Source organism: Diaporthe amygdali (assembly GCF_026229845.1).
Source record: "Diaporthe amygdali strain CAA958 chromosome Unknown NODE_5_length_1802954_cov_64_987939, whole genome shotgun sequence".
Taxonomy (NCBI): domain Eukaryota; kingdom Fungi; phylum Ascomycota; class Sordariomycetes; order Diaporthales; family Diaporthaceae; genus Diaporthe; species Diaporthe amygdali.
Window position 1 is genome coordinate 1,156,122 of NW_026517025.1, and position 23,723 is coordinate 1,179,844.

A 23,723-nucleotide genomic window follows, 5' to 3' on the forward strand; every position below is an offset into this window, starting at 1 on the left:
CCAGCATGTGGCTTAGACGAGGATCACTCGACAGCGAGCAAGGATCGAAGAAGTTACGCATTTAGAAAAGAGCAAACTTATAAATGTTCGTCTCTGGACGTTTCGGATGGTGGTTGTACGCCTGTACAAGCCTTCCACTTGCTACATGCCCGGAATTTGTCTATTATGCCACTTTCATTCAGGATATCATTAGCCGTGTTGGCAGCAACATCTGCTGCCACGGTTATTGACACCCAGCCATGCCCTCTTTATGACCAGAATTATCCGGCGCCCACGGGCCTGGCCACCAGCAAGCATATCCAAGCGGCAGCAGACTCAGTCCGAGAGCAGCTTCTCGCGGCTAGGAACGAGACAACAGCGTATGGGCCACTCGACACCGATACGACAGCGTTTTCTGTGGACTTTTACTCTCTCGACGACGAGGCCTCCTTGTTCACCCATCACTTCACACCAGCCCAGCTACTGAGCCAGCGCACAGCCGGCGTCGAAGAGGTCGACTCGGACACTATCTACCGTATTGGGAGCGTGTCGAAGCTTTGGACTGTGTACCTCTACTTGATAGCAGCTGGCGATCAGTCCTGGAACGACCCAATCACGAAATATGTGCCCGATCTGGAAGAAATCTCCAAGACGCAGAAACTTGACCCTGCAACCAACGTGGACTGGGAGTCGATCACTGTAGGGGCTCTGGCAAGCCACCTGGCTGGCATCGGAAGGGACCCGACACACGCAGCAGCTTTGGCCAAGGTGTTTGACGCACTTGATATACCCAGCCAGAGTGACGCCTCCAGATCCACATGCGGTGATCCGGCATTGGTCACATTACCTTGCAACCGATCTCGTGAGTATCACTCCGCGGAACATGTTAGCCTAGTCTTTGTTCGTGCGGTTAACACCATGTCAAAACAAAGAGTTCTTCACAGACTTCCCAACACAGCATCCTGTCGTCGCATCATACGAGACACCAGTCTACTCCAACGCAGGATTTCAGATCCTAGGGTACGCCCTTGAAAACATCACTGGCCAGCCCATGCACGAGATGTTCAACGAGAACCTCGTGGGTCCCCTAAACCTCACCTCGACGTCTTACAGCCCACCAACCACTCCTGACACATCGATCATCCCATACAACGCCTCAATAAGCTGGTGGTTTGCCGACTTGCTCGACCTGACACCCGCGGGTGGCTATTTCAGCACCACAAATGACATGAGAAAAGTCGGCAAAGCGATGCTCGGCTCGGCGCAGCTCGCTCCGGCCGTGACACGGCGCTGGATGAAGCCGCACTCCTTCCTGTCCAACCCCGACGCCGCGGGCGGAGCGCCATGGGAGATCTACCGTGCTCCGGGCGAGCCATACATGATGATGATGACCAAGGCGGGCGATCTGGGTATGTATTCGGGATATGTGATACTCATTCCTGAAATGAAGGTGGGCTTTACTGTGCTATCGGCAGGTGAGTCCGCCACGGACAATACCCGCATTCTCGCGGACATTTTGGTGGATACGTTCGTGCCGTCTGTGAGGGAGGCGGCCAGGACCGAGGTGGCTGGTGTCTACGCAGGTGCCTTCTCGGATGAGGCGACCGCCTCAAACATTACCCTTGTGACAGAGGATGATCAGCCCGGGCTAACAGTCGAGGAGTGGTCTTTTGGTGGACGAAATGTACTCCTGCTACTTGAGCAACTGAAAGGCACCAACACTACAGCACGACTATATTACTCTGGCCTGGAGACTGAATCTTCGAACGGCACTGTTAGCGCGTGGAGAGCTGTGTACCAGACCTCAACCAGAACGGTTGGTCCTGGGCCCTTGTCCCCTATTTGCGACTCATGGTTCACCGTAGACGCGCTCACATACGGTGGAGTGGGTTTGGATGAGTTCCTGATCACGACTGTTGAGGGCAAAGCAGTTAGCATCGAGCCCAGGGTCCTGGGGATTGCCATGTCTAGAAATGTCGAGGATAGCTAGGAAGGAGGCAACATCTACGCGTTGTACGGATCATAGCATACTTAAATGAACCCGACAGAAATCAAGAACTTGCTTTCTACGATTGAAAGCACCTGGTTTTCTGGACTGTCTTTCCAAGAACTGAATAGAAGCCATAGCTGAAAGAGACCAGAGTCAGAGTCAAGTGCTCCACAAAGAGCCTCGTGCTTTACCTACGTGCTAGATAGCATCTGTCATAACTTATATCTAGAACCTTTCAACTAAATACTCTAATGCCCTTGGTAAACCTAAGTGGGTATCTGGTGTCTGCAAACTTAGGGCAGAAACCCTCGGAGCCTTCGATGCGCTACTTCTCCGCTCATTCAGCTTGTGAGCCCACGAGTACCGGACCTTGAAGTAATCGTCACCGTTTCAGTCGATTTCAAAATCGTGCTCCGATCGGTCACAATTGTCCTAGTCACAGGCAGGCATTCATACGACGAGGTAGACTCATCCGTAGGTGACTCCGCCACTGTCGTCTCGGCTATCCCCCAAGGCACAGTGCTGGTCTCTCTGACCAGGAAAAGAATGACCGTGACCGAACATAATGGAGTAGCGGCGGAGCTTGTGGGCTGCTGGCTGGTATTGGACGAAGATGGCGGTTTCGAATCAGTTGCTGTTGGTGGACTTGACGCCTCAGATCGTGGCGGTCTGCGTATCCTCAAAGTAGTTGATGTTGATGATCGAGACGTGATTGAGAGCTTTTCATTGCTCGTACGCTCTGTCAAGGATGTTGAAGCTTCAGACGTCACAGAGTCACCCGTAGTGTTAGTACTGGTGGGTAATCGGAATCCAAGAGACGTCGAAGAAAGGCTTTCGGATGATGGACTGGGAGGTGGAACGGGCACGTTAGGACTGGTCAAGCTCTCCGATCCACTGCTTGAGCGGCTCAGTGGCTGGTAGGTCGCTGTGCCAGACAATTGACCATCTCCGCCGCTGCCTTGACTGGAACCTAGAAAATCGGATGACAAGGAAATGGTGATTGTTGAGGTATACGACACGACTACGCTGACCTTGACGGTGCCGTTAGATGTCATGACCCGTCGATTGGTGCTGCTGGACGTCCTCCTTGTCGAAGTCGTCATTGAATAGGCTTGCTGGCTGTACGTCGAAACCAAAGAATCTACGGACGGATCTGACAAAGTCGTGGTGGGATAACCTCCCGGAGAGAGGGACACAATGGAGGAAACTCCGACGCCAGAAGTGACAGAAACAGCTGAGGATGTGCCAGACTCTGCAGTCGTTGTGGACTTTGGTATCACAAAAGAGATTGATGAGTGGGAGGGTGTCTCCGACTGAGTTATGTCGTCAGATGGCGAGGCTTCATTGCTTCCAAATATAGATGTTTTGAGATCATGCACGGTTGAACGAAATGAAAGATTATATGATACGCCACTTGTTGACAACAAGATGTGAGAAGTCGATGGCTTTGGATTGGTAGGAGAATTCGAGTAAGCCTCCGATGGCAATAAGTAAGAAAAGTCAGATGCCTGCGGGGCTGGGGTATCAGAATGGATGCCAGAAATCCCGATGGAAACGATACTGATGGGCCGAGAGGATAGGGCTGAGGCGGGAAGCAGTGTGCCTTGATAACTGGATAACCACAATGAAGATGAGACAAAATCGGTTGTCCCGTTAACGAGGCTCGACGGGGTATGCTCTGCCGGCATGCGTGACACGGTGGGCCCGCCTGTTATACTCATCGATGCAGATTCGTGAATGCTGTTTGTCACCGATGAGGTGGAAGGCTGCATAGTGCTGCCGGATGCACTTAGGTCTTCTTTTGTAGGTGCTTGGGAAGCTCCTGTTGACGCAGGTCTTGTCAGCATGACGCGACTCACGGTAGACGAGCTGATAGAACCGATTAAATTGCTGCTGATTCCGCCGGCCGATTCCTGCGACGGCAGCTCTCTATCACTAGCGGTTGAAGTCGTAAGTGGTCCCACAGTCGGTATTGATGACGACTCAGCGCTTAACGATTGAATACTCGTCGAATTGTCATCGCCAGGCATTCTGGACCTTGTGCTTTGGAAGTCAGCTAAGGACCTCGACGATGGCCCAGATGGGGGCATGAGCGAGCTCTCCATTTCTGTCGTGTAGCCTCCAGTAGGGTGTGTTTCTGAGCTGCGGCTTGACGGGAATGAGCTCGAGATAGTTTGGAAGTACAATCCAGAGTAAGATGTTGTAGTTGCTGTGATGCTCTGGGAAAAATACTCTGATGAAATAATACTGCTAGTATGGCTTTGAGAAACTGTTATAATTGATGCTGAACCGCTTTCGTAGGACACAACATTAAAGTCAGACTGTGTTCCATCAGACATATCACTTAGCGTGGCGGAAGCGCTCGATGTGGACCCAGAAATTACAACAACGTTGCTTTGAATTTTTGTTGTGGAGAAAAGATCGATAATATCGAGTGAGCTGCTGGATGACAGAAATGAAGTGGGACGGCTACTGGGATCGGCGCCCGTCCTGCTCGCGTCGCTTGTCAGTTGCCCGGACATATGGACACGAGAACTGACGCTTTCTTGGTATGAGTTTGTGAATGTTCTAGAAGATGGACTGGACTGGCCAGTACTCGGTTGTGGGGAGGAGGTATCCATAGAGTTTCTACTTGATGACGCTTGGAGCTCAGTAGATAGTAGCAATGACTCCGACTGGGTCACTGAGGGAGTCGAATGCACATCGCTCTCAGAACGGAGCCCTGTATTCACGACGGTCGTACTGGTTGTTGAGTTGTCCACCATACTTGAGGCCCAAATGATATTGCTGCTAGCTTTGCTGGTGGGTGATGTTGATATCGCTGATCTTGTGTCATGATAGCTGCTGTAGCCCATTGTCGATGTCGAAAATGACCTGGAGCTATCGCTTTCAGACCTTGATTGAGATCCATCAATAGACGCCGGCCGACTGGGCACTGTACTGTTGTTTCCTTCGGGCGTGGAAAGGCTATTGGGCGCAGTAGCCTGATGAGAGTCGACCGAAGGACCTCCTGGTATTCCTAGGGCGCCTGAAGCACTTGAGCTCTGTCCAAGGGATGAAATCGCAAGAGTGTCGGACGTAGTGGTGAAATCTGAAGCTGAGAAGGTCCCGCTGTTGCTTTGTGTGACAAAGATTTCTCGAGTTGCGGAACTGAACAAATCCGAAAGCTCACTGGTCGAGGACTCGGACGACGCTGTTGGGCTAGCTATCTTGGAAACAAAAGACGTTGCAAGGCTATCGGAGTCGAGCGTCGAAATTGAAGCTACATGCGTGTTGCCCTGGCTCCGAGAGTCGACAGCGGTTCCAGACACCAAAGATGATGAGGGTAGGGAGTCCTGGGAGCTTTGAGTGGAAGGCGAAACCAGCGAATTGGCGCCCGAATTCGCACTGGTTCCCATTGAAGATAGGTTTTCCGAAGTGGCGTTGCTATTTAAATTTCCAGAGGTAGTAGTGCCAAAGGATGCGTTGGTTGAGTATGAACTTGGCTCACTCGTGCTAGTTCTGCTTTTAGAAGGCCCGGGAGAACCTAGGGAGGTTGGTATAGCTGTGTCACCTGAGACTGCGGATGCAGCACTACTTTGAACCACAAAAATCTCCGTCGCCGATGACGTTGGGCTGAGAATGGCGCCTGAGGACTGTTCAGTAGACTGTTCAGTAGACTGTTCGGTAGACTGTTCAGTGGCTGATTGACCAGTGTACAGAGGTTGGTCTACGGATGATCCAGACACACCAACACCCGTCGATGAATTTGTAGCCGCAGGCTGCGTGAGCGACGATCTTGGCCACGCTGCACTATTTATGTCAATGCTACCTGACCCCGTCAGACCAAAATAGGAGGACGTTATCGATTCCATAGCATCCATGCTGCTAATTTCCTTTGTCCAAGACTTGTCACTCGAGGTTGACTCAGTCTGGGATCCTCCGGACGGTGAAGGAGTGATGTTGCCGGGTCCAGTGTTGCTGCTAGAGTCCGGACGAATTGAAGAGGCAAAGGTCGATTGTAAGTGTGTGTTGCTTTGGATTGAGGTTGAAGTACTGCTAGGCTCGTGGCCAATTCCAGTAGTGGTGGAAGAGCTCTCAGTACTCAAAGCTGCGGTAGGCGTCTCTGGTGTGGACAACTCCGGGACATTGCTATCACCAGAAGGCATGCTGCTTGGTCTTAGGGATGTCGGCTCAAGAGCCGTGGTTGTGGATGTGGACCCTGTGGCAGTCGGACTCTCCTGGCTTGTACTTGCCGCGAAACTGTCGCCAGAAATGGTCGAGAGGCTTATGTGGTAGCTGAGTTCAGGCTCGCTGGTCGTTGATTGCATTCTGATCGAGGAAGAAGATTCACTGTTGCTAATCGAAGGAACGGTGTCCGCAGAAGAAGCACTTGTACTTGGCGTAATGTTCTCTGTGAGCATATGGCTACTTAATCCGCTTCGGGAGAACTCGCTTGTGCCGATAGCAGAGCTAATTAGGCTTGCATCGTTGCTACTCGGCTGCCAGCTGCTACTTGAACTATTTGGCTCAGAGTTTTGTGTCATGCTAGGGCCTGCTGGTGTTGAATAGGATCCAAAGGCACTGTCACTAGTAACGGTCGGCACTTCGTTGCTTATTGGGCTCGTTAAAGCAGGGGTGGAGGGAACCAATCGGGTTGTCATGTAGGAGCTCGAGTTCTCCTCAGTTGGTTTGGTGACGCTGGCGGATGAATACTGTGGAGAGGAGGTCGTGATGACCTGAATGATGCTTGATAGGGCATTTTCTGAAATGGTGATTGATGTTGTCCCGCTGGACGTCGCGCCCATGTACAAGGTGCTGTGAGTAAGTGGGATCGAGCTCGTCATTGTGGATGCTTCTGACTGAAAACTGGTAGATATAGGGGAGGTATTATCTGAGTGGATCTGTGACATGGAGCTCGATGTTATCGAAGGCACTCCCAGATCCTGAAATGTCGAAGACACAGCAGATATGGCGCTATCAGAGACTTGTTGAGAAGACGTCTGCACACTGAGTTGTGTCGACGGCGTGCTACCACCAGTCGATGTCATCAATTGTGTTTGACTATTGTCTTGTTCAGAGCTGGTAAGCACGGTGGAATGCATCTCTTGGAGCGAATCGGAACTTGATGCTTGAGACTTCGTCCCATCCTCGCTGCTTGAAGTTGGTGACTTGATCGACACCAGAGAGCTACTGCTCAGCACGGCTACGAAGTCTGATGCCGATGTCTGGTCACCGCTTCTAGTGCTCGAGACCCTACGACTAGCAGTAGACGAGCTCTCGACTGTGGTTTGGCCATGACTTGTGGATATGTTGGTGCTTTTCCCAGATGGCGACATCGAATAAGCTGAGCTGGGCGCTGATACCGAGGTTTCCACAAATGTGGTACTAAATATGTCTATCATTGTCGAAGAGAGATCTCTCGGGCTACCTTGTGAAAGCTCACTAGTCACAGTGGTAGTCGAGGGCGATAACGGAAATGTGCCACTTGTGTCTACCGTGATGCTGGATACAACGGTCGTTGAGCCCTCCTGCGAAGTTGAAGCGCGTGTGCTTGGAACTATCCCACTAGAGCTACCTCCAGGTGATGAGCTGTCCCGCAAGCTGTTCAGATTTGAAGCTGAAGTCCACCCTCCATCACTTGAGGTACTGCCCGGCATCATCGACCCCGAGGTACTGGTGAGCACGTCTGATGTCAGGCTAGCTGTTTCACTCTTGCCTAGACTTCTCGACTGGCTCGACGACGATACAACCATGCTCGAGGATGTTCCCCGGGAGTCTTCGCTGCTGGATCGTGAGACTTCAATCGAGTTTGAAGAATTAGACTCGTCTTGTGACACTATATGGGAGGACTGTGATCGTGACGAGGTCGCTCCGGTACTTTTCGGGGTGTCACTCTCAGTTTGAGATGTACTTTGGGACGAATACATCACGCTGGTCAACGAAGCGGGAGCCTGGGTTGTTGTTATCATTGGCGTTGTGACCTGGTTCGGTGAAGTAACAGCGCTAGAGCTTGCAACAGTGGAGGTCAGTGGAGGTGAAGCCAAGGCAGTCGAGAAGCTTGAGGTGGTGGAGCTGGCAAAACTGCTACTAAACGATGCGGTCTGCTGTGTGGCAGTCGAACTGAGGCTTGGTAGACTTGAGCTGGTGCTGATGTTGGATGTTTGCTGTGCTGTCGACGAAGCAGAGAAACTGCTGCTCGACGATGAAACAGAAGAACCACTGCTGGTGCTGGTGCTGGTGCTACCACTGCTGGTGCTGGTGCTGGTGCTACCACTGCTGGTGCTGGTAGTGCTGGTGCTGGTGGTGCTGGTGGTGCTGCTGGATAGGGATGAGCTGTTGGATGGAGGTGAGCTGCTACTGCTAGTCGATGACGAAATAAGTGAGCTGCTGCTGGAATGGCTCGGAAAAGATGAGCTGAATTGGGTCGTTACTGTCCTGGAACTCGCCGTCGTCGATGAAGATATCCCCGTGCTGGAAGGCAGAGAGCTTCCACCACTTCCAACTTGCGCCGAAGTGGCCAAAGAAGTTGTTGTCAAGGACGAAGAGGTGGTTGTTGTCTTTGTAGATGTCCTTGACGCTGCAGCAGCTGCTGCGGCCGATGAGCTGGATAGAAAGTTGCAGTACGATGCTGACGAGGTCAGGCAGGTACAGGCGCTGGAGATCTGAGGAGCACCTCCTGTACAAGCTTGAGCGAGGCCCATGGGAGTCAAGCCCACAAATCCACCGATATTGTAAACAGGGCAATTGAGGGAGAAAAATGAATCAGCCGCAGCCCTGCACGCATCAGCGCAGCAACTCGCCTGGGCTACAACCAGAGCAGGGAATAGACATGACAGTGAAAAGAAATATTTTAAAACGAATGTTGCCGGCTTCTGCCGCATGGTCAGGGAGCATACTCATCTCAATCATGAAGAAAGGAGCCCACGAAAGTGAAAGAAAGGAATCATGATTCAATCGTGGAACTGTCTCCAATGGAGACAATCAAGGATGACAGCTTTGTGGGTTGCATCGCGCAACCATCATCTTGTCACAAGGCTGTCAACACAGCCAGCGTGCCAAGTCCCGTTGTTATTCGGTCCCTCCAGAAACGTGGAGAGGCTTGTCCTGTGCGTCGTGCGTGATAGTGGCTTGGTAACCTATTCGCTCAGCCCAGCAAACTGGGCGGCCGTTAAGTACTTGAAGAATGCAAACCCTCCGACCGGCTCCAACACCCGAGACATGGCAACTCATGAATGAGCAGACTCCATGTCCACAACGAGGAACAGACACGAAGGCGTCGACACTATGTCTCGTCCGGCGCGGTCCTTAGACATTCCATGCACAAGCCAGTGCAGTCACCATGGGAACGCGTGTAAAGTGCTCCGCACTCTTATGGAGATGCAATCTGAACGGAAAGTTTTCAAGAAGACATTTGTGCTACGTTGGTCATCCCCATGGCTGAGTGTTCCGGTTCCTGCTGCTTGTTTCCGATGTACTGGATGCCGAAACGGGAATGCCATGCAGAGTCCATAACATGTGATTGGCCGTTGCTCTGCCGTGTTCCACAGTTGTGCCGCGCTGACGGTCTACATTTGCATTCGCAAAGGTCAAAAAGAACCAGTTAGGCAGAAGCCAAAGAAGACCTACTTCCAAGGTAATGCTAATAGCAACTTATCCCAAGAGCCACCGTTCTAGGTCCAGCGAGCGGAGTCGTCGAAGCGGCTCCTCCAAGTCAAGCGCACCTCCATTTATCGGCTGGGCTTGTGGTACTTGCCGAAACATCATCTACGGCGATTCTGTCGACGGGTTTCACAATCAATGCGGCACCCCAGGCTGTGGACATGAACATTGCAAGGCAGAGGTCGTAAGAGAAGAATACGTTGGTACCAGCCATGGCAGGCGTCAATATAGACGCGTGAGGGGGCAACACTGTGAACCTCAGTTTAACCCGTCCGCGGAAAGGCCTCAACGATGAGATACTTGGTCTTTTGGGATAGAATTGTGTGTGGAGCGACAGTCGCAACTAGGCTTGGCTGAATTGTACGCGTAGGCGCTACAAGTCACAATGTTTGTACCGCATGTTGTAGAGTTTTGAGTTCTGTTTTTAGAATCCTGCTTTACTGTACTTAGCTCATCATAGAGCGGGCCACTCTTTCGCACCATCTTCTATATAGTCCGTCTTAAATGGCAGTTTGTATCTTGCTTCACATAGTAAGCCTTTTGATTGCGAAGAATGGGATAGCCGTCCATTGCAGGCACGTGACCAACAGGCTCAGCGAGCAGGCCGTTACTCTATAAAGTAAGCTTGGGACCCCACCATCGAGAGCAACGCTGCATTTTACTGCTCCATCCTTACTTCTAACCTCGCTGTCCAAGAAAAGAGTTTACCATACAGACACTACCACTACGATACCTTTCAATCAGTGCATCAGCTACACTTGTGCACCTTTTCTTCTAACCTATTTTCTCTTCTCCAGCTCTATTCGTCCATAACAAATCCGCACTGCCGCAATGACGATAATAACTGACCTCGCCGCCAGAAAGGCGTACCTCCTTGGACAGCTTAATGAGGTTGATGGCGCCCAATCTAGTTTAAGCCGCAACCAACAACTGCTGAAATTATGGAGGGAATTTAAGCAGGTTGAAACGCAACTTGAGGAAGCATATACAGAAGCAGAAGCCAAAAAGAGTCAGTCGTCACTGCCTGGAGTATCTGTCCAGGAAGGGACAAATGCAGCCGCCCGAGCGGTCTCAGAATGTGAGGCAGACAACGCGATTCCAGATCACTCATCTCCGGGCAAGATGGTAGCCCCAAGCTCAGACACGGCGTCTAAGGGCGCACCACGAAAAGTCGCGTTCCAGTTGCCGGAAGCTTCCGACCACAGCAGCCACAGTGAGAGTCCAGGGACAAGTTCAACTAATAGCAGCATCGAGTCAAACAAAGAACCAACTGACCCGATCGACTTTGAGGACGGCGATGCGATGTGGGAAAGCTTGATGGCACGCATGCATCCGATCAACAACGACGGCTCTAGGTTTGATAAATATAAGAGCTTGGTTAACGATGGCGACGATAATTCAGATCATTCTGTACTTCCTCGTCATCAAGGTAGCCAAGACGAGATGGGAGGAAGTCACACCTCTACTGAAAGTCAAGAGAAGGATTCCAGCTGACAGGATGGCATGTCACAGGAGGCTTGTTAAAATTAAATGTAAGTTACTACCCAACCTTTGTTCTATCTTGTAATTAGTTGCAATACGAACACCGTTCTCACAAATGCAGACTATCTACTGGATCAATAACTCCAAAGCCGCTTTGCCCGATAATAGCAAAAGAGTGTAATGTAGATCAGTGTCGAGCGAGGACGATAGTATGGACTTGTATCACGTCACCTTGATTTCTGTACATCAGCTCAGGCGACGTGATCTATTCCTTAGAATTGACGTCGGGTCTCAGGTGCTGAGACCGTTTTCTTTTGGGTTTGGGGGGTGGGGAGGTGAGGTGCTATCGAAAATACTGGCTTGCTTGGACTGTAGCGATTGCGAAGTTTCTGAATTCGGTTCATTTCAAACATGTACTTTGGCTTCAGTGCATGTTTGGGCGGGAAGGCCATAGGTACATAGACATAGATAAAGGTTGATTAAAGGGCTTCAGCTACTCGCATTTTATCAAAATCCCAACTCAATACGGTTTATGTTTTCTACGTTAAAGGGGAATCGACATACATAAGCACCATTAGAAACACGGACTGCATCACAGGTATTAGAACGAAAGACAACTTTTGAGCCACTGATCAGTCGGTGCGTGATACTACCTGCCCAATTAGGAATACCGCTAGCCTCTTGCTCAGCGACTAACCTAACTGGGGAGAGGTGGCTGCGCTGTCTAGCTATTAACCAAATCAGAAAGGCAGTCATCCGCATTGCTGTGCCGGTAATTAGTACCTGCCAGCCCAGCGGCACTCCCAGTCTTACAGGTCAAGGGCGCTGTTGCCGTTGGCAAGCGACACCGAAAGCAGCACCAGTTAAAACCATTGCATTCAGTCTATCGCCCGCTTTCTTGGAAGCCAGGAGCACAAGTCCAAAAGTGCTCCCCAACCTATCATCGGCCGAAATATCAACTCACGATGACCCAGCCTCACAACAGGATTCGTGTCGCAATCGCAGGCGGTGGCATAGCAGGTGCCACGCTCTTCTACGCCCTCCGCCAACACCGCCACCTGGACGTGCACATCTTCGAAGCCGCGCCCAATTTCAGGGAGGCCGGGGCCAGCGTTGGCATTCACTACAATGCTTTCGAAGCGCTCGCGCTCATCTCCCCCGATGCCGTCGCCTGTCTCGAGGCCGCAGGCGCCTTCAAACTGGACGGATTCACCGCGTCCATGGCAGTCGGAGACGACCAGGGTCGCACCATCGCGATGGTTGGTGAAGAGGGGGGGAGATGCGTTGAGCACGTCGTAAGGAGTGTTTCCCGAGCGGCATTGCTGAGAGTCCTCCTGGCAGATGCTCCCCCACAGCAAATGCATACGTCCAAACAGCTTGAAGGTTTTGAGACTAGGCCCGACGACTCTTTGGAACTACACTTGTACGTCTGTCGATTTTTCAATATATATGTACTGCAGGGCCCAGAGTCCGGACAGCTGCGGTGCTGATGGTGACATGGATATACTCACCTTCATCTCATACGCTGTTAGTCGCTATGCACTTGCTCCATAATGACTTAGAATCCCTGACCTTGCGTACGTCATTAATTCTGTCACAGCGCCGACAAGACAACCCATGAATGTGACATCCTCGTCGGTGCGGACGGGATACGCAGCACCGTTCGCAAATTGATATTGGGGGCTGACAATCCATGTGCCCATCCAAAGAACACGGGCTGGTGGAACCTTTTCAGCATCAAACCCTTCAGCGAGGCTCAACAGCTGCTCGACATCAACGATACTTGGCAGCGCGGGTGGGTCGGCGATGGCGTGGCCTCCATGTATTCGATTTTCGACCGAGGTCAGGCGGTAGTCATGCTGCTTGCTTGTCTCGATCAAAACCGTGGCGAAGCTCATACTCGTCCTGTGTCTGCCGATGAAATAAGGCAAATCTGCCACGACTGGCCGCCATGTTTGTTGAAAGCGATCGAAACGGTACGTACACCCAGCTCCTTGCAACAGAAGCTTTTCCTGCAATATCGGGGGATTGCTCACGAGATGCATACAAATTACCAGTTCTTCTGTGAGAAATCTGAACAGACCGCGTTGTACCTCTGGGAACATGCGATCCCGGCTCCTTCGTACTGTGCCGGGCCTGTCTGTTTGCTAGGTGATGCTGCTCATGCCACTACACCATGGTAAGTGATATGTGCCCACTTGGTAGTCGCATACTTGGAATGTCTGGGAATGAACTCTGACGGAGCAAATCAGGTTGGGGTCTGGCGGCGGCATGTCCATCGAAGACGCGCTCATCCTTTCCACGTTGCTTGGCCAGACAAAAACATCTCACGAAGCTCTAGACGCCCTCAGAGTCTATGATAGCACCCGCCGGCCGCGAACTCAGCGTGTTGTAAAGGCGAGCCATGATCAGGGGGTTATGTGGTCCGGCCGAGGCAGCGAAACTGGTCTAAATGCGGCTAAACTCGAGAGAGACTTCTCTCGGGGATGGGACTTCATTCACTTTTTCGATGTCGAGGCCCACCGCAACGAGGCTTTGCAAATGTTGTACGATAGCTTGAGAGGGCAACCCAGCGACTAGACGCCTAGAGAGGCGCTTGTGTGGAGCTTCAGCTCAGTGGCGTGTAACCGTTGAGATCTAAAATAATTTCAATCTTTCGAGTATAATTTCGGCCCCTCCATTTGCTGACATGGAGAACTTCCTATAGCATTCCAAGATGTCCAGTACTTGCTCGCCAAGTACTCTCCCCAAGCCTTTGATGATATAATGATCGTGTCATATCTTGGAGAAGAGCAGGTCGAGACAGAAGAGGATATTGGCGAGGAAGTTGTCATTATCATCAACGACATGCGAGACAGAGGGGTCGCGGGTATCGAGGGTTGCCATAGTAGTACGGCACCCTAAAATCTTCCTCCGCCGTGACTCAGATCTCGACATCTAGGCGATAAAAACCTGGTGCTTTCGATGAAGTCGAGCGCAGATTTCGGGGAGATCAGGCTCATTCTCGGCATTGATGTAGCCGTGACGAATAAGGAATGCCAAATATGTCATGTTGCAAGACAGCTTAAACTCGCCGTTTTTCATAGCCTCCTGGACTTCATCAACAGTCTTCAAGTGTATCTCACCGACCTCGCCATCGCCGATCTTTGGGACGATTTCTTGTCGGAGCTCTATTTCATAGAGGTACTGCACTTGATGTTGGCATGCAGTGAGTTGCGAGTCGGTCTGGGTTAGCTGGAAGGAGTTGGTGCCACAAGGCTTGATGTTGGCACGGGTGTAGCTTGGATCGAGGCAGATTTCCTCCTCACACTCTCTGACGATGCCATCAATGGGTTTCTCTCCCACAGGCAAACTTCCACCAACGGTGTTATCGAGCATTCCAGGATAGCTCATCCTGGTCATTGCCCGGCGAGGAACCCAAATCTTGACACCCTCAGCAGTCATTACCCAGCCGATCATGTGGACAGAAAAGTTGACAATGCCGAACATATCTACGCCACACCCGTTCATGGTGAGGACATGCTCTCCGGTGGCAGAGTATATTGGGAAGTCCTCGTCCGACCAGCGTGCCAACTCGGGGACCTTCTGGGACTTGTGATTCTTGCGGAGTGTCTCGTTCATGAGTCGACTTCGTGTTTCGAAGTCAGTTGCAGAGACAAGAGTCAAGAGTCGCTTTTCAGAATCTATCTTCCAGCAGTCTGGCCAGTCCATTTCCTCGACGAATTGGTTGTGAACGTAGCCGAGGGGCTTGTCATAACCCTCAATGAGAAAGTAATGGTAGTTTTGCATGTTCTGCCGATAGGCATCTGGGTCTTTGGCAAAGTAAGGCCAGCTAGCTTCCATGTCAGGATCAGATTGAATTACCCTGGCGGGAAGTGAGGTACCATACCTGTCGACACGCTCCACCAGCTGCAAATTGGTAAATGGAGGTTTTGACGCCATTCTGACACGTTTGGCCGTGCTGCGCTTGAGTGCAAGAGGGCAAAATCGGGCTTGTAAGCTTTTGAAGCAGTAGGGGACAGTTGTGCCAAAATTAAAAAACTTCCTGGACATGCATTGACGACAGGGCCGAATAGGCAAGGGGAGAGAGAAGACGGGAATTTGAAAAGGGACTGCTGACGAGATCCCACGGTGCCCACGGGGCTTGGAGATGTCACGACGCAGCCCGACTAGCACTATGATGCTGAGTCACGAGATATGCCAAAACCAGGGCTGGGTCAGGAACGGATGGATCATCTGGATCACCAAGTCAGCTAGGGGACACGATCATTACAGTTAAGGCTGGTGGCTGTGGGCTAGGGCGGTTGGTCACTGCAGGCCCCCATGCGGGTACCTGCAGGTGCACCCTCATCGATAAGGCCCGCCTACCCTACAGCTGCAGCCCCAAGGGCTCCGCCAGAGCTCTCTTTCCTTCCTTTCTTTCTTAGGCCAGCCTACTCTTCAAATCAACACAATTTGGTGCAAACTTTGAGCCCACATGCCGTGAAGCCCAAGTGACGTCTCAATTACCACATTAGATAGCTGTCATATAACAGACTCTTTAGTCGTCCCTCTAAGTATTCCGCCCAACACTGAATGGCCTCAAGGTAACTTACTGAGAAAGGTAACAAGCTATTCCTTTCACAACACAAGGGCTGGTACCTACAAATGCCTCTTCGTGCCTTATACTATCTAGCAGCCAGGCTGCTGAAAGTTGCCCTATTTCATTGTACCTGAATGATGTATAGGATACAAAAGAAGCGGTGCAAAGGTACTCTAGGCCCGTTAATGTGGCCATTTCCGGGTGCCTTTTTCTTCAGCGGCCTAGCTATCGGACAACGCACCTAAAACTCCCATCTTGGTATTGTAATGAAACTACATGTTCATGTTATGAACGATGCTTTCCGCATCCGAGCTTCCCCGCTGGGATCATCCCACCAGATGGCACGGACTTTGATAATGTTACCCACACACTTTTGACGTCGCCGTGAAGGTTTCAACGTCGTTGTATCCGCGAATCCCGTCCCCATGGGAAATCACTGGTACGAGGCCCGTCGCATGCGAGGGTTCACATCGAGATGATGATGTTGATCATGGTATCCCCCACTTCGAAAATTGCACCTCTTGATTCTTGACAGTGGAGCGGCACTCCTTATTTATCTCCTCGCGAAGCAGAACTTTCAAATATTTACAGCACACGGACTTCTTTGAAGTTCTTTCAAGTTGACCAGCACCACAGATATATTGTCGATATGGCCACTGCGGCGTACTATCCGGTAAACGATACCAGCCTTTCACCCGCTGAGAGGGCCTACCTCCAGGAACTCACGGACATTGCCGCAAAACAGCCACTGGAAGAGGACAAGAGGCAAGAGGTCCGCAACATCACCATCATCTTCACAGTTATTGCGGTACTCGTTGTAGCGCTACGATGTATCTCGAGACTGAAAATCAAAGCGCCATTCTGGACCGACGACTGGCTGACCCTGGCCACTCTAATGCTGCTCTTCGGAAACGCAGCTTTCAATTTTGTAGTGGTAGAACAAGGGGTGGGATTGCATTCGGGCCGCCTTAATCTTCCACAGCTTCAAGCCCTGAATAAGGTGAGGCTCAGCTCGAGAATCAGACCAACATTCGTGCCTAATATCTGTGATAGACTATCGTCGGGGCAGAGGTTATATACCTTACAGGAGTCAACGCGTACAAAATATCTCTCCTGTTCCTATACTTCCGTATATTTCCAATCAAGTCCGTCCGAATCTGGGCCTACGTGTTCGGCGGACTCTCAACATCCTGGAACATCGCAGGTGTCTTTGCCGCTGCTTTCCAGTGTACACCGCGAGCAAAGATTTGGGAACCTTGGGTGGAAGGATATTGCATTAATGTCTTCTTGGCGCAATTACTTGTCTCAGTACCGAGTATTTTATGTGACATCGGTATACTGTGTTTGCCCCTTCCGCATGTCCTTCGACTAAGGACAAACTTGACGCAGAAGACATTCCTTGTCTTCATGTTCATGTCAGGCTCTTACGTCGTCTTTACGAGCATCTACCGCTTCACAGTATATCTGCACTACAGCTCAAAAAATATCCCATTCACATTGGCTACTCCTGTGGCCTGGAATATTATCGAAATCAGCAGTGGGATCGTCTCCTCGTGTCTTCCAACCTTGGTACGCCGATGTTCCACTCATAGATTTCCCGAATTTTAAACCACTAATATAATGATTCATAGGGCCCGATCATTCGTCCTGTCATCAAATCAGTTATGCCCTCAACTTTGGGCAAATCCGGGAATAAGGACAGTGCACACATAGGTTACGAAAGACGGAACGGTGCCGCAAGCCGCTCGGGCCTAGTGACAATCGGCGGGGGCAGCACTCACCAAAACAACGGCCATTGGAGCAGACTGGAAGGCTCCGGGCGCCACGGTGTTGATGGGAGGGGATCTTCTGCCTTACATTATGATATCGAAATGCAGCCGCGCAGCAAGATCACCGGCGTCGACGCCATCAAGCAGAACCAGCCCGGATACTGCCAGACGACGACGATCACGAAAGGTTCGATGTCAAAGCCGCAGGTTACAGTCACAGGAAGTAAGGGCAACGATAGCGATGAGTCTTTGCTCGCAGCACATGGAATTACCTGCAGACAGACTGTAGAGGTGGAATGGACGACTACGCATATTAGTGAACCTAATCCTATGGTAAGGAAAGCAGCAAGGCCATGACTTTCAGATACTTGCGACACACAGCATGTAGAAATCGACCAACCTCGACTCTGATTCCTGGGATAAAATTTAGATGCAGATGTGAAGAGCAAGGCCTTGAAGTTCAACGCATGATTTCTATCCGAAAGAATCGCTAGTTCTCAGGCCCGGCCATTGTAGCTCTGAAGAAAGCTGCTCTGGCCTTATGGGGTTGAATCAAGCATCATGGACTGCCTGTATTGTTGAGGAAGAACTGGATGCATCCCAGAGTAATGATCATGACGGTTCACGAAAGAGATTTCAGTAATTTTGAGCTATACTAGGCGTCTTTTCGACGGACCCAGGTCTCGGCCCAAGGCAACCCACAAGACTATTAGGTGACTCCGTGGCCCCGACTCAAAGAGGCCAACAGTAAAGGTACGATTTTCCCGAATATTGCTGACAGGCGTTGTGAAAGAAGGTCGCGAATGATTCTTCGTAAAATTGTCACACACTTTGGCACATATGAAGGGATATCGAATTTTCCTCGGCTTGTGTGGTCTCCAATCAAAGGTTGAAACCCAGTCGGATATTCTTTTGGGCCGCAAGTAGAGATCAAGTTTAGGGCTTTGCTCCGAAGGAAACCTGTTAAGTATACTTACCAGCACGATGACTTCAGCCATCTCGAGTACCATCGTTATGGGATGACGTCAAAAGCTGATCAATCACGATACTGGCCTTTCTTATGAACACGTATCGTGTCTATTAGCGACCTCATCAGTCGGATTTTCTTCCTGTGGCTATGGTTGTAGACACGGATGGGGAGCCGTCCCATATGACCGGGGGTGAAGCTTCCCGCAATGTAGCCCTATCATCCGTCCGCTCCCTTCCTGACGATGGGGACCCCCGGCCCCAGCTATTTTCCAAGCTGACTTGGCTTCCATTCGGCGCAAAGGTCGACCGACGAACGACATCTGACTCCACCGTCACCTCCTTCACCATGTACAACTCCAATGGTAAATCGGACACAGCCGGGGCCTCCGTCCCCGAAGTAAGGCTCGCGGTGTTCCAGATCGGGTCTTCGGGGACGGTCACGAACGTCAACTCGTTCGCTGGGGTGTTGGTGCTGCCCCTGCGAGAGACCGCGGCGCTGTCCATACCTGCCGATACGCTGCTCTGCCACACTCGGAAAGGCACGGCGTTTCTGGCGGGCGGTAAAGGCTGTACTGTGTTGTTGCGGCTGCCGAAGCTGGGCATTCTTGAGCCGCCGCCAGGTCTCCGATTCCAGCTAGAATGGTATGTTGGGAGACGCTCTTGTTTCTTTGCTATCTTGGCGATAAGGTCGGCCATTGTCATTTCGATATTAAGCTTCACCATATATGCAAGAGGATGGAACTGCATGTAACTAAATCAAGAGTTAGCGCGAGTTCTTAGACGAAGTGTGGATTCCCAACTCTCGACGTCGGTAAATCTCGTAGCCCGGGGAAATTTACACGAAAGTGTTTTTGAGACTCATCATGCTGATAATGAGAATGTCCATCGACAAGGAGAAGACAATGATGAAGATGTTGAAGTTGGTCAGTCTCTTGTACTTCTTCAATCCGTTTGCCACCAGATTCTACGATAACACTGTTAATCATGATCAACCAGAGGACTTAGCAGACGGTGGTACACTTACGCGTTTGACGATTATAATGAAATATAAATTAAGTGCTGCATCGACGAGCAGGTAAATAACCTTTTCGGTGCGATCCCAGTATTCATTAATAACGACATATCGTTCCGAAATTTGTAACCGCGCCGGAACCCAAATGCAGTACACCGATACGTTAATTGCAGTGATGAGAAGTGCCACGCCGAACTTCAAGTGCCGTGCGGCCCGCTTGTCAGGAAGCAAGATCGAGCAACGGTTGATAATGATCTGCAGCAGGAACTGAACCTGAAGAGCCCATGTTGTGAGGATAGTGAAGTAAAAGGCGAAGCTATATCGAGAGGTTCCGGTCAGCAAAATACAGTCAGCATGTCTAAGGGCTAGATGATGGAAAGAACCTGCCTCGGTGGTATCGTGCCTTTTAGATACAGCCAACAGATCGTCGAAAAGATTATACACACAACAACCTCCAACCAAATCAACCAAATGTATGTGTTGTGTATTGATCGAGATCCATATCGTCTCCAGGTCTTAGCGCTTTGAGTGATGGCCGCAGATACGGTCAGCCAGCCAAATCCCAGCGTGAAGCCCCACGCAAGCGACGCAATGACAAAGTCATCACTTGTCACCTCCTCTAGGACGAATTGTGGGGGTAGAAACGTCTTCATTAGCAGCAGACTCGACTCCCAAGCCGTTTCAGTCAGGCCATACGCGAGCAGCACTCGACTTCAGGAGTGTGTCGGCTTCACTCCTGAACATGCGGGCCGGTAACCCCAAGACTGACAGTGAGGGAGAGGAGTAAGGCCAGCTCGCTCAGCATAGCTTTTGGGCGTTGATTCTGTCTGATGTGGGTCAGCAAAAAGCTTTAGGGAGCCAGCTGTATGCGCTTAAAACCCAAAAGGCTGGGGGTTTCTGGGATGGACTGTCGCGGCGAGGTAACATTCTAGTCTAGTAGCTGAGTTTGAATGTACATGACTCGGTACGTATGCATGTCCAGCGATGCCAATGTGGAGAACGCCGATCCAGACACCGAACTGGCGTCCATGCGTAGCACATGAACATGAATGTACGGTGAGCGGTAGGAGCAGCAACACGAATAGGATATAGCCTCCCGTAGCTGACCACACCGAGAATATCCGATGCATCTACCGCTGTATCGACGCGTTCTGACTGAACATCGTGTTGCTCAAGACTTGGTCACATCGCGAGGAAATGCCGATATTTCCGCGGCACAAAACAAATTTTCATAGCCCATATGCTCGGCGTCTAGCCTCAAGCTTCCGGGTGCTACGGCATTCAAAGTTTAATCACGCCGAGACACCAATAGGAGGGCCCGAAAAGAAGACGAGACTATGTGTACCACGTAGCAGCGCTGTGAAAGGGGCTAAGTCCTGGAAGCCTGCAAATCCTTCTAGAGGTATTCGACTGCATGATCGGATGAGACCAGAGACTCGGGTATTTTCACCCACTCGGGCAGACGTGGTCGGCAATGTACAACACATGCATGTGACGCTGTGCGGCCACGTATAGACTCTTTGTGGCTCAATAAATATGGGCGCGTTTTGCGAAGACCCTCGATCTGCAAACGGTTCCTTACCGCCCTTGATGCCTGCAGCCGACAGGGCCGATGGAATCCGAGCACTGCAGCTGCCACATTTTTGTCTTGGCTGTCTGACATGACCGTTCTTCGGAGCGATTTGCGCGCACACAACACCATAAAATCGATCGTGCAGGCGAGAAGTATTGAGTCAGATGCGATATTAGCAACACACTTCATTCGTCTGAAGGCATTTTAATCTCTCTTAATTACCCGACGTTCGCCCGAGACCAACATTCTTCAATTGCCGCATCGTCCAATCCTTTTGCCGACGGTTGCTACCAGGCTACTCATGCGCATGCTTAAGGCGCAACCAAGCTCCTTCTGTCCCTTTCTAATACCACCATCACCTGGTCAAGCTTCGCTTGAAAAGTATACAGTCCTGCGGTAGGCTTTCACGACGTTGATATCGCAACGTCAGGTTTCAAGAAACAAATTGGCTACTGTCTCTGTAGATTTATTCGACGCCTGCCGTCATAAGTGCCCTTCTGTGCAGGGCAGCTGTGCACGATGAAACCAAGGTCACGAGTCACTGTCCGGGTCGGCTCGCTCCAGACCCAAAATTTTACCGGCAACACCCTTGGCAAAGAGGTCTAGAATTCAGAGATCTGTTCCTAGGGTCGTAGTGTCGTGACGCTAGCTTTGTCAACCATACACTTGCAAGAGGAGGCAAGCACTTCATCAGGTGCTATATATCATGCTTTGCCTCACATCCTCGGCCCAGATGTGGTACATCTGACAACAAGGTACGACGTGTTGTCGATGGTATGTCAACATCACTGAGCTATAGGAAGACACCTGCCTTGGTATACTGTTGGCCCGAAGACGTCCGCGTATGTTCACAGGAACTCAATCAAATCACGATGTCTCCTCTCAGCCCTGATGGCGGAAAGCCATCCAGACTCGCTCGTCATCAAAACAAAAGGCTCCTGGATTAGTCTACGAGTGCGGGGACGAAGTACACACCTGCGCAACTCTACGTATCAATCAGCCAACCCGGCTCTGAACGACAGGGAAATGTGTACACATATTTGTTTTAAAACAGAGGCACTGATACCAAGCGATGCTTTCGCTGTAGATCAACGTCCTTTTCTTGCATTACAAGGCTCGTGTCAGTCCGTCACTGTCGTACCGAGAGTCATGACAGCGACTAGGCCCCCAAGCCAGCATTGTGTAGGGTGTGAGTATTCCAGGGTTTGTGGAAGCGACTCGGCTTGAACGGCATCCAGCCGGTGCCGTGGCTTTGACACAGAATACCAGGGAAGTATGAGTGGCCAGTGAAGACTCAGGATATCGGCCGATACCTTGGTTATGTGAGCTAATCCTACGCATGTGCCGTCTTCAAGATGCTAACACGCCTAAATCATTTGGCTCGTCGACGGGCGGGTGTATCTACTCCGTCATTGTGAGTTTTTTAAGCCAACAATATCGATTTCCAATGACTTCTTCTGTTATCATGATAACCCTCCCATCCAGAACTGGTTCTATCATGAGACCTGAGACATGAACCCTTCGCGGTGGCCTGGTGGCATAATGCGAAGATCACAATTCGTTCATTAACAAGGGTTTTGGGGTGTCTGATAGCTTGCACTGTAGTCGTTATAGTCCCTTCATCGCTGTTGAGCGCAAGGACTGACGAGGTAAGTGAGAGACCAAAGATTGCTGTGATAAGGTTCGTCGCCGAGTAGCTCACCTAGCTATCCTAGTCAGCGTCGACGCGTTGCAAAGAAGTAGAACACAATCTCAAGATCATAAATCCTTGGGATAGGTACCATACACTAAAATATATCCTTGTGGTCACGCCCTGCTTGGCTATGTCTGGGACACTCGCGCAGGTTAAAGCCAGAGCACTAACAGGCATGTCATCTCCGGGGAGCAGAGTTGACATGCTGCAGGACATGAGTTTACTTAGGATTGGGCACTTGACGGAAACGTCGTCTCAATGGAGCAGTGATACCCGCCAAATGGCCAGCACGCAAGTCCTCACGAAAAATCTGGCCAATCCCGTAAATCACTAAACCCGTCACGCTGTGGCGGCATCATCGTTTGAATACCTTCTTGAGGACAGCTTCCTCTAGAACCCACCAGATGTGATATTCAATCAGCAATGGAGATTCATTGCATATGCTTTTTGCAGATCAAGGTAGTTCTATCAAGCTCATGCTCACATAACAACGGAGTACCCGCGGATTCGTAATCAGCCGAGTCATCCATATATCATCCGTTACTGTTCGACCCGCGTAAATCTTCCGCGCATATGGCGCCACTATCCTCTGTCTTCTGGTGGTCCGTCCTTGAATTGCTCTTTGCCTGATTTTCAGGATCTATACGTGTAGGTCTCTGTTTGCGTGCGCTCCCGAGGTCCCGGGAATGCGTGTCTGAGCTTGTATCTTAAAGCTTGTGGTGACTCGATATGCAGAAGCTCTCGGCAGCGTCCGAGCGAAGCCACAGAGTCAGTTGAACTCAGCAACCATTGACCGGTCGGGATGAAGTCCGAAGCTGAATATGTCTGTGCTCAAAAATCTGGGGATCATCGCCGCCGGTTGTTCAGATCAAGAAACAAAGCGAAAGGCAAACTGACATGCCAAGAAACGGCGCAGCGCAGTGACAAAATGGCATGAACCTTCCAGCATCCTCTCACCATATCGGACGGCCTTTTATTTTGTCCGTCTGTTCCACTATTGGGATATCTCTATTTCGTGCCTGCATGCATTGAT

General features: G+C 50.8%; 8 protein-coding genes across 8 annotated transcripts; 4 read left to right on the forward strand and 4 right to left on the reverse strand.

The window, feature by feature from the left end:
* Positions 1-3,622: 3,622 nt before the first annotated feature.
* On the reverse strand, positions 3,623-7,353 carry J7T55_015515 (uncharacterized protein; the record flags this gene model as incomplete). The annotated part of the gene is made up of 3 exons (XM_053139757.1): positions 3,623-3,898; positions 4,040-4,188; positions 4,713-7,353. The coding sequence occupies 3 exons, from the start codon at positions 7,351-7,353 to the stop codon at positions 3,623-3,625; spliced, it is 3,066 nt and encodes a 1,021-aa protein (XP_052997238.1).
* A 97-nt stretch (positions 7,354-7,450) lies between these two features.
* J7T55_015516 (uncharacterized protein) lies at positions 7,451-8,617 on the forward strand (the record flags this gene model as incomplete). The annotated part of the gene is made up of 2 exons (XM_053139758.1): positions 7,451-7,808; positions 7,896-8,617. The coding sequence occupies 2 exons, from the start codon at positions 7,451-7,453 to the stop codon at positions 8,615-8,617; spliced, it is 1,080 nt and encodes a 359-aa protein (XP_052997239.1).
* A 733-nt stretch (positions 8,618-9,350) lies between these two features.
* J7T55_015517 (uncharacterized protein) lies at positions 9,351-9,824 on the reverse strand (the record flags this gene model as incomplete). Its single annotated transcript, XM_053139759.1, has 2 exons — positions 9,351-9,516; positions 9,673-9,824. 2 exons carry the CDS (start codon positions 9,822-9,824, stop codon positions 9,351-9,353), a joined length of 318 nt encoding a protein of 105 aa, XP_052997240.1.
* Positions 9,825-10,441: 617 nt separating this feature from the next.
* Positions 10,442-11,104, forward strand: J7T55_015518 (uncharacterized protein; the record flags this gene model as incomplete). The annotated part of the gene is made up of 1 exon (XM_053139760.1): positions 10,442-11,104. One exon carries the CDS (start codon positions 10,442-10,444, stop codon positions 11,102-11,104), a length of 663 nt encoding a protein of 220 aa, XP_052997241.1.
* A 953-nt stretch (positions 11,105-12,057) lies between these two features.
* On the forward strand, positions 12,058-13,996 carry J7T55_015519 (uncharacterized protein; the record flags this gene model as incomplete). The annotated part of the gene is made up of 6 exons (XM_053139762.1): positions 12,058-12,515; positions 12,693-13,068; positions 13,150-13,271; positions 13,345-13,638; positions 13,705-13,715; positions 13,800-13,996. The coding sequence occupies 6 exons, from the start codon at positions 12,058-12,060 to the stop codon at positions 13,994-13,996; spliced, it is 1,458 nt and encodes a 485-aa protein (XP_052997242.1).
* Positions 13,997-14,029: 33 nt separating this feature from the next.
* On the reverse strand, positions 14,030-15,034 carry J7T55_015520 (uncharacterized protein; the record flags this gene model as incomplete). Its single annotated transcript, XM_053139763.1, has 2 exons — positions 14,030-14,924; positions 14,982-15,034. 2 exons carry the CDS (start codon positions 15,032-15,034, stop codon positions 14,030-14,032), a joined length of 948 nt encoding a protein of 315 aa, XP_052997243.1.
* Positions 15,035-16,323: 1,289 nt separating this feature from the next.
* On the forward strand, positions 16,324-17,914 carry J7T55_015521 (uncharacterized protein; the record flags this gene model as incomplete). Its single annotated transcript, XM_053139764.1, has 5 exons — positions 16,324-16,674; positions 16,728-16,976; positions 17,064-17,243; positions 17,306-17,630; positions 17,874-17,914. 5 exons carry the CDS (start codon positions 16,324-16,326, stop codon positions 17,912-17,914), a joined length of 1,146 nt encoding a protein of 381 aa, XP_052997244.1.
* Positions 17,915-18,535: 621 nt separating this feature from the next.
* J7T55_015522 (uncharacterized protein) lies at positions 18,536-20,077 on the reverse strand (the record flags this gene model as incomplete). The annotated part of the gene is made up of 4 exons (XM_053139765.1): positions 18,536-19,163; positions 19,252-19,376; positions 19,437-19,740; positions 19,884-20,077. The coding sequence occupies 4 exons, from the start codon at positions 20,075-20,077 to the stop codon at positions 18,536-18,538; spliced, it is 1,251 nt and encodes a 416-aa protein (XP_052997245.1).
* Between the last annotated feature and the right edge of the window lie 3,646 nt (positions 20,078-23,723).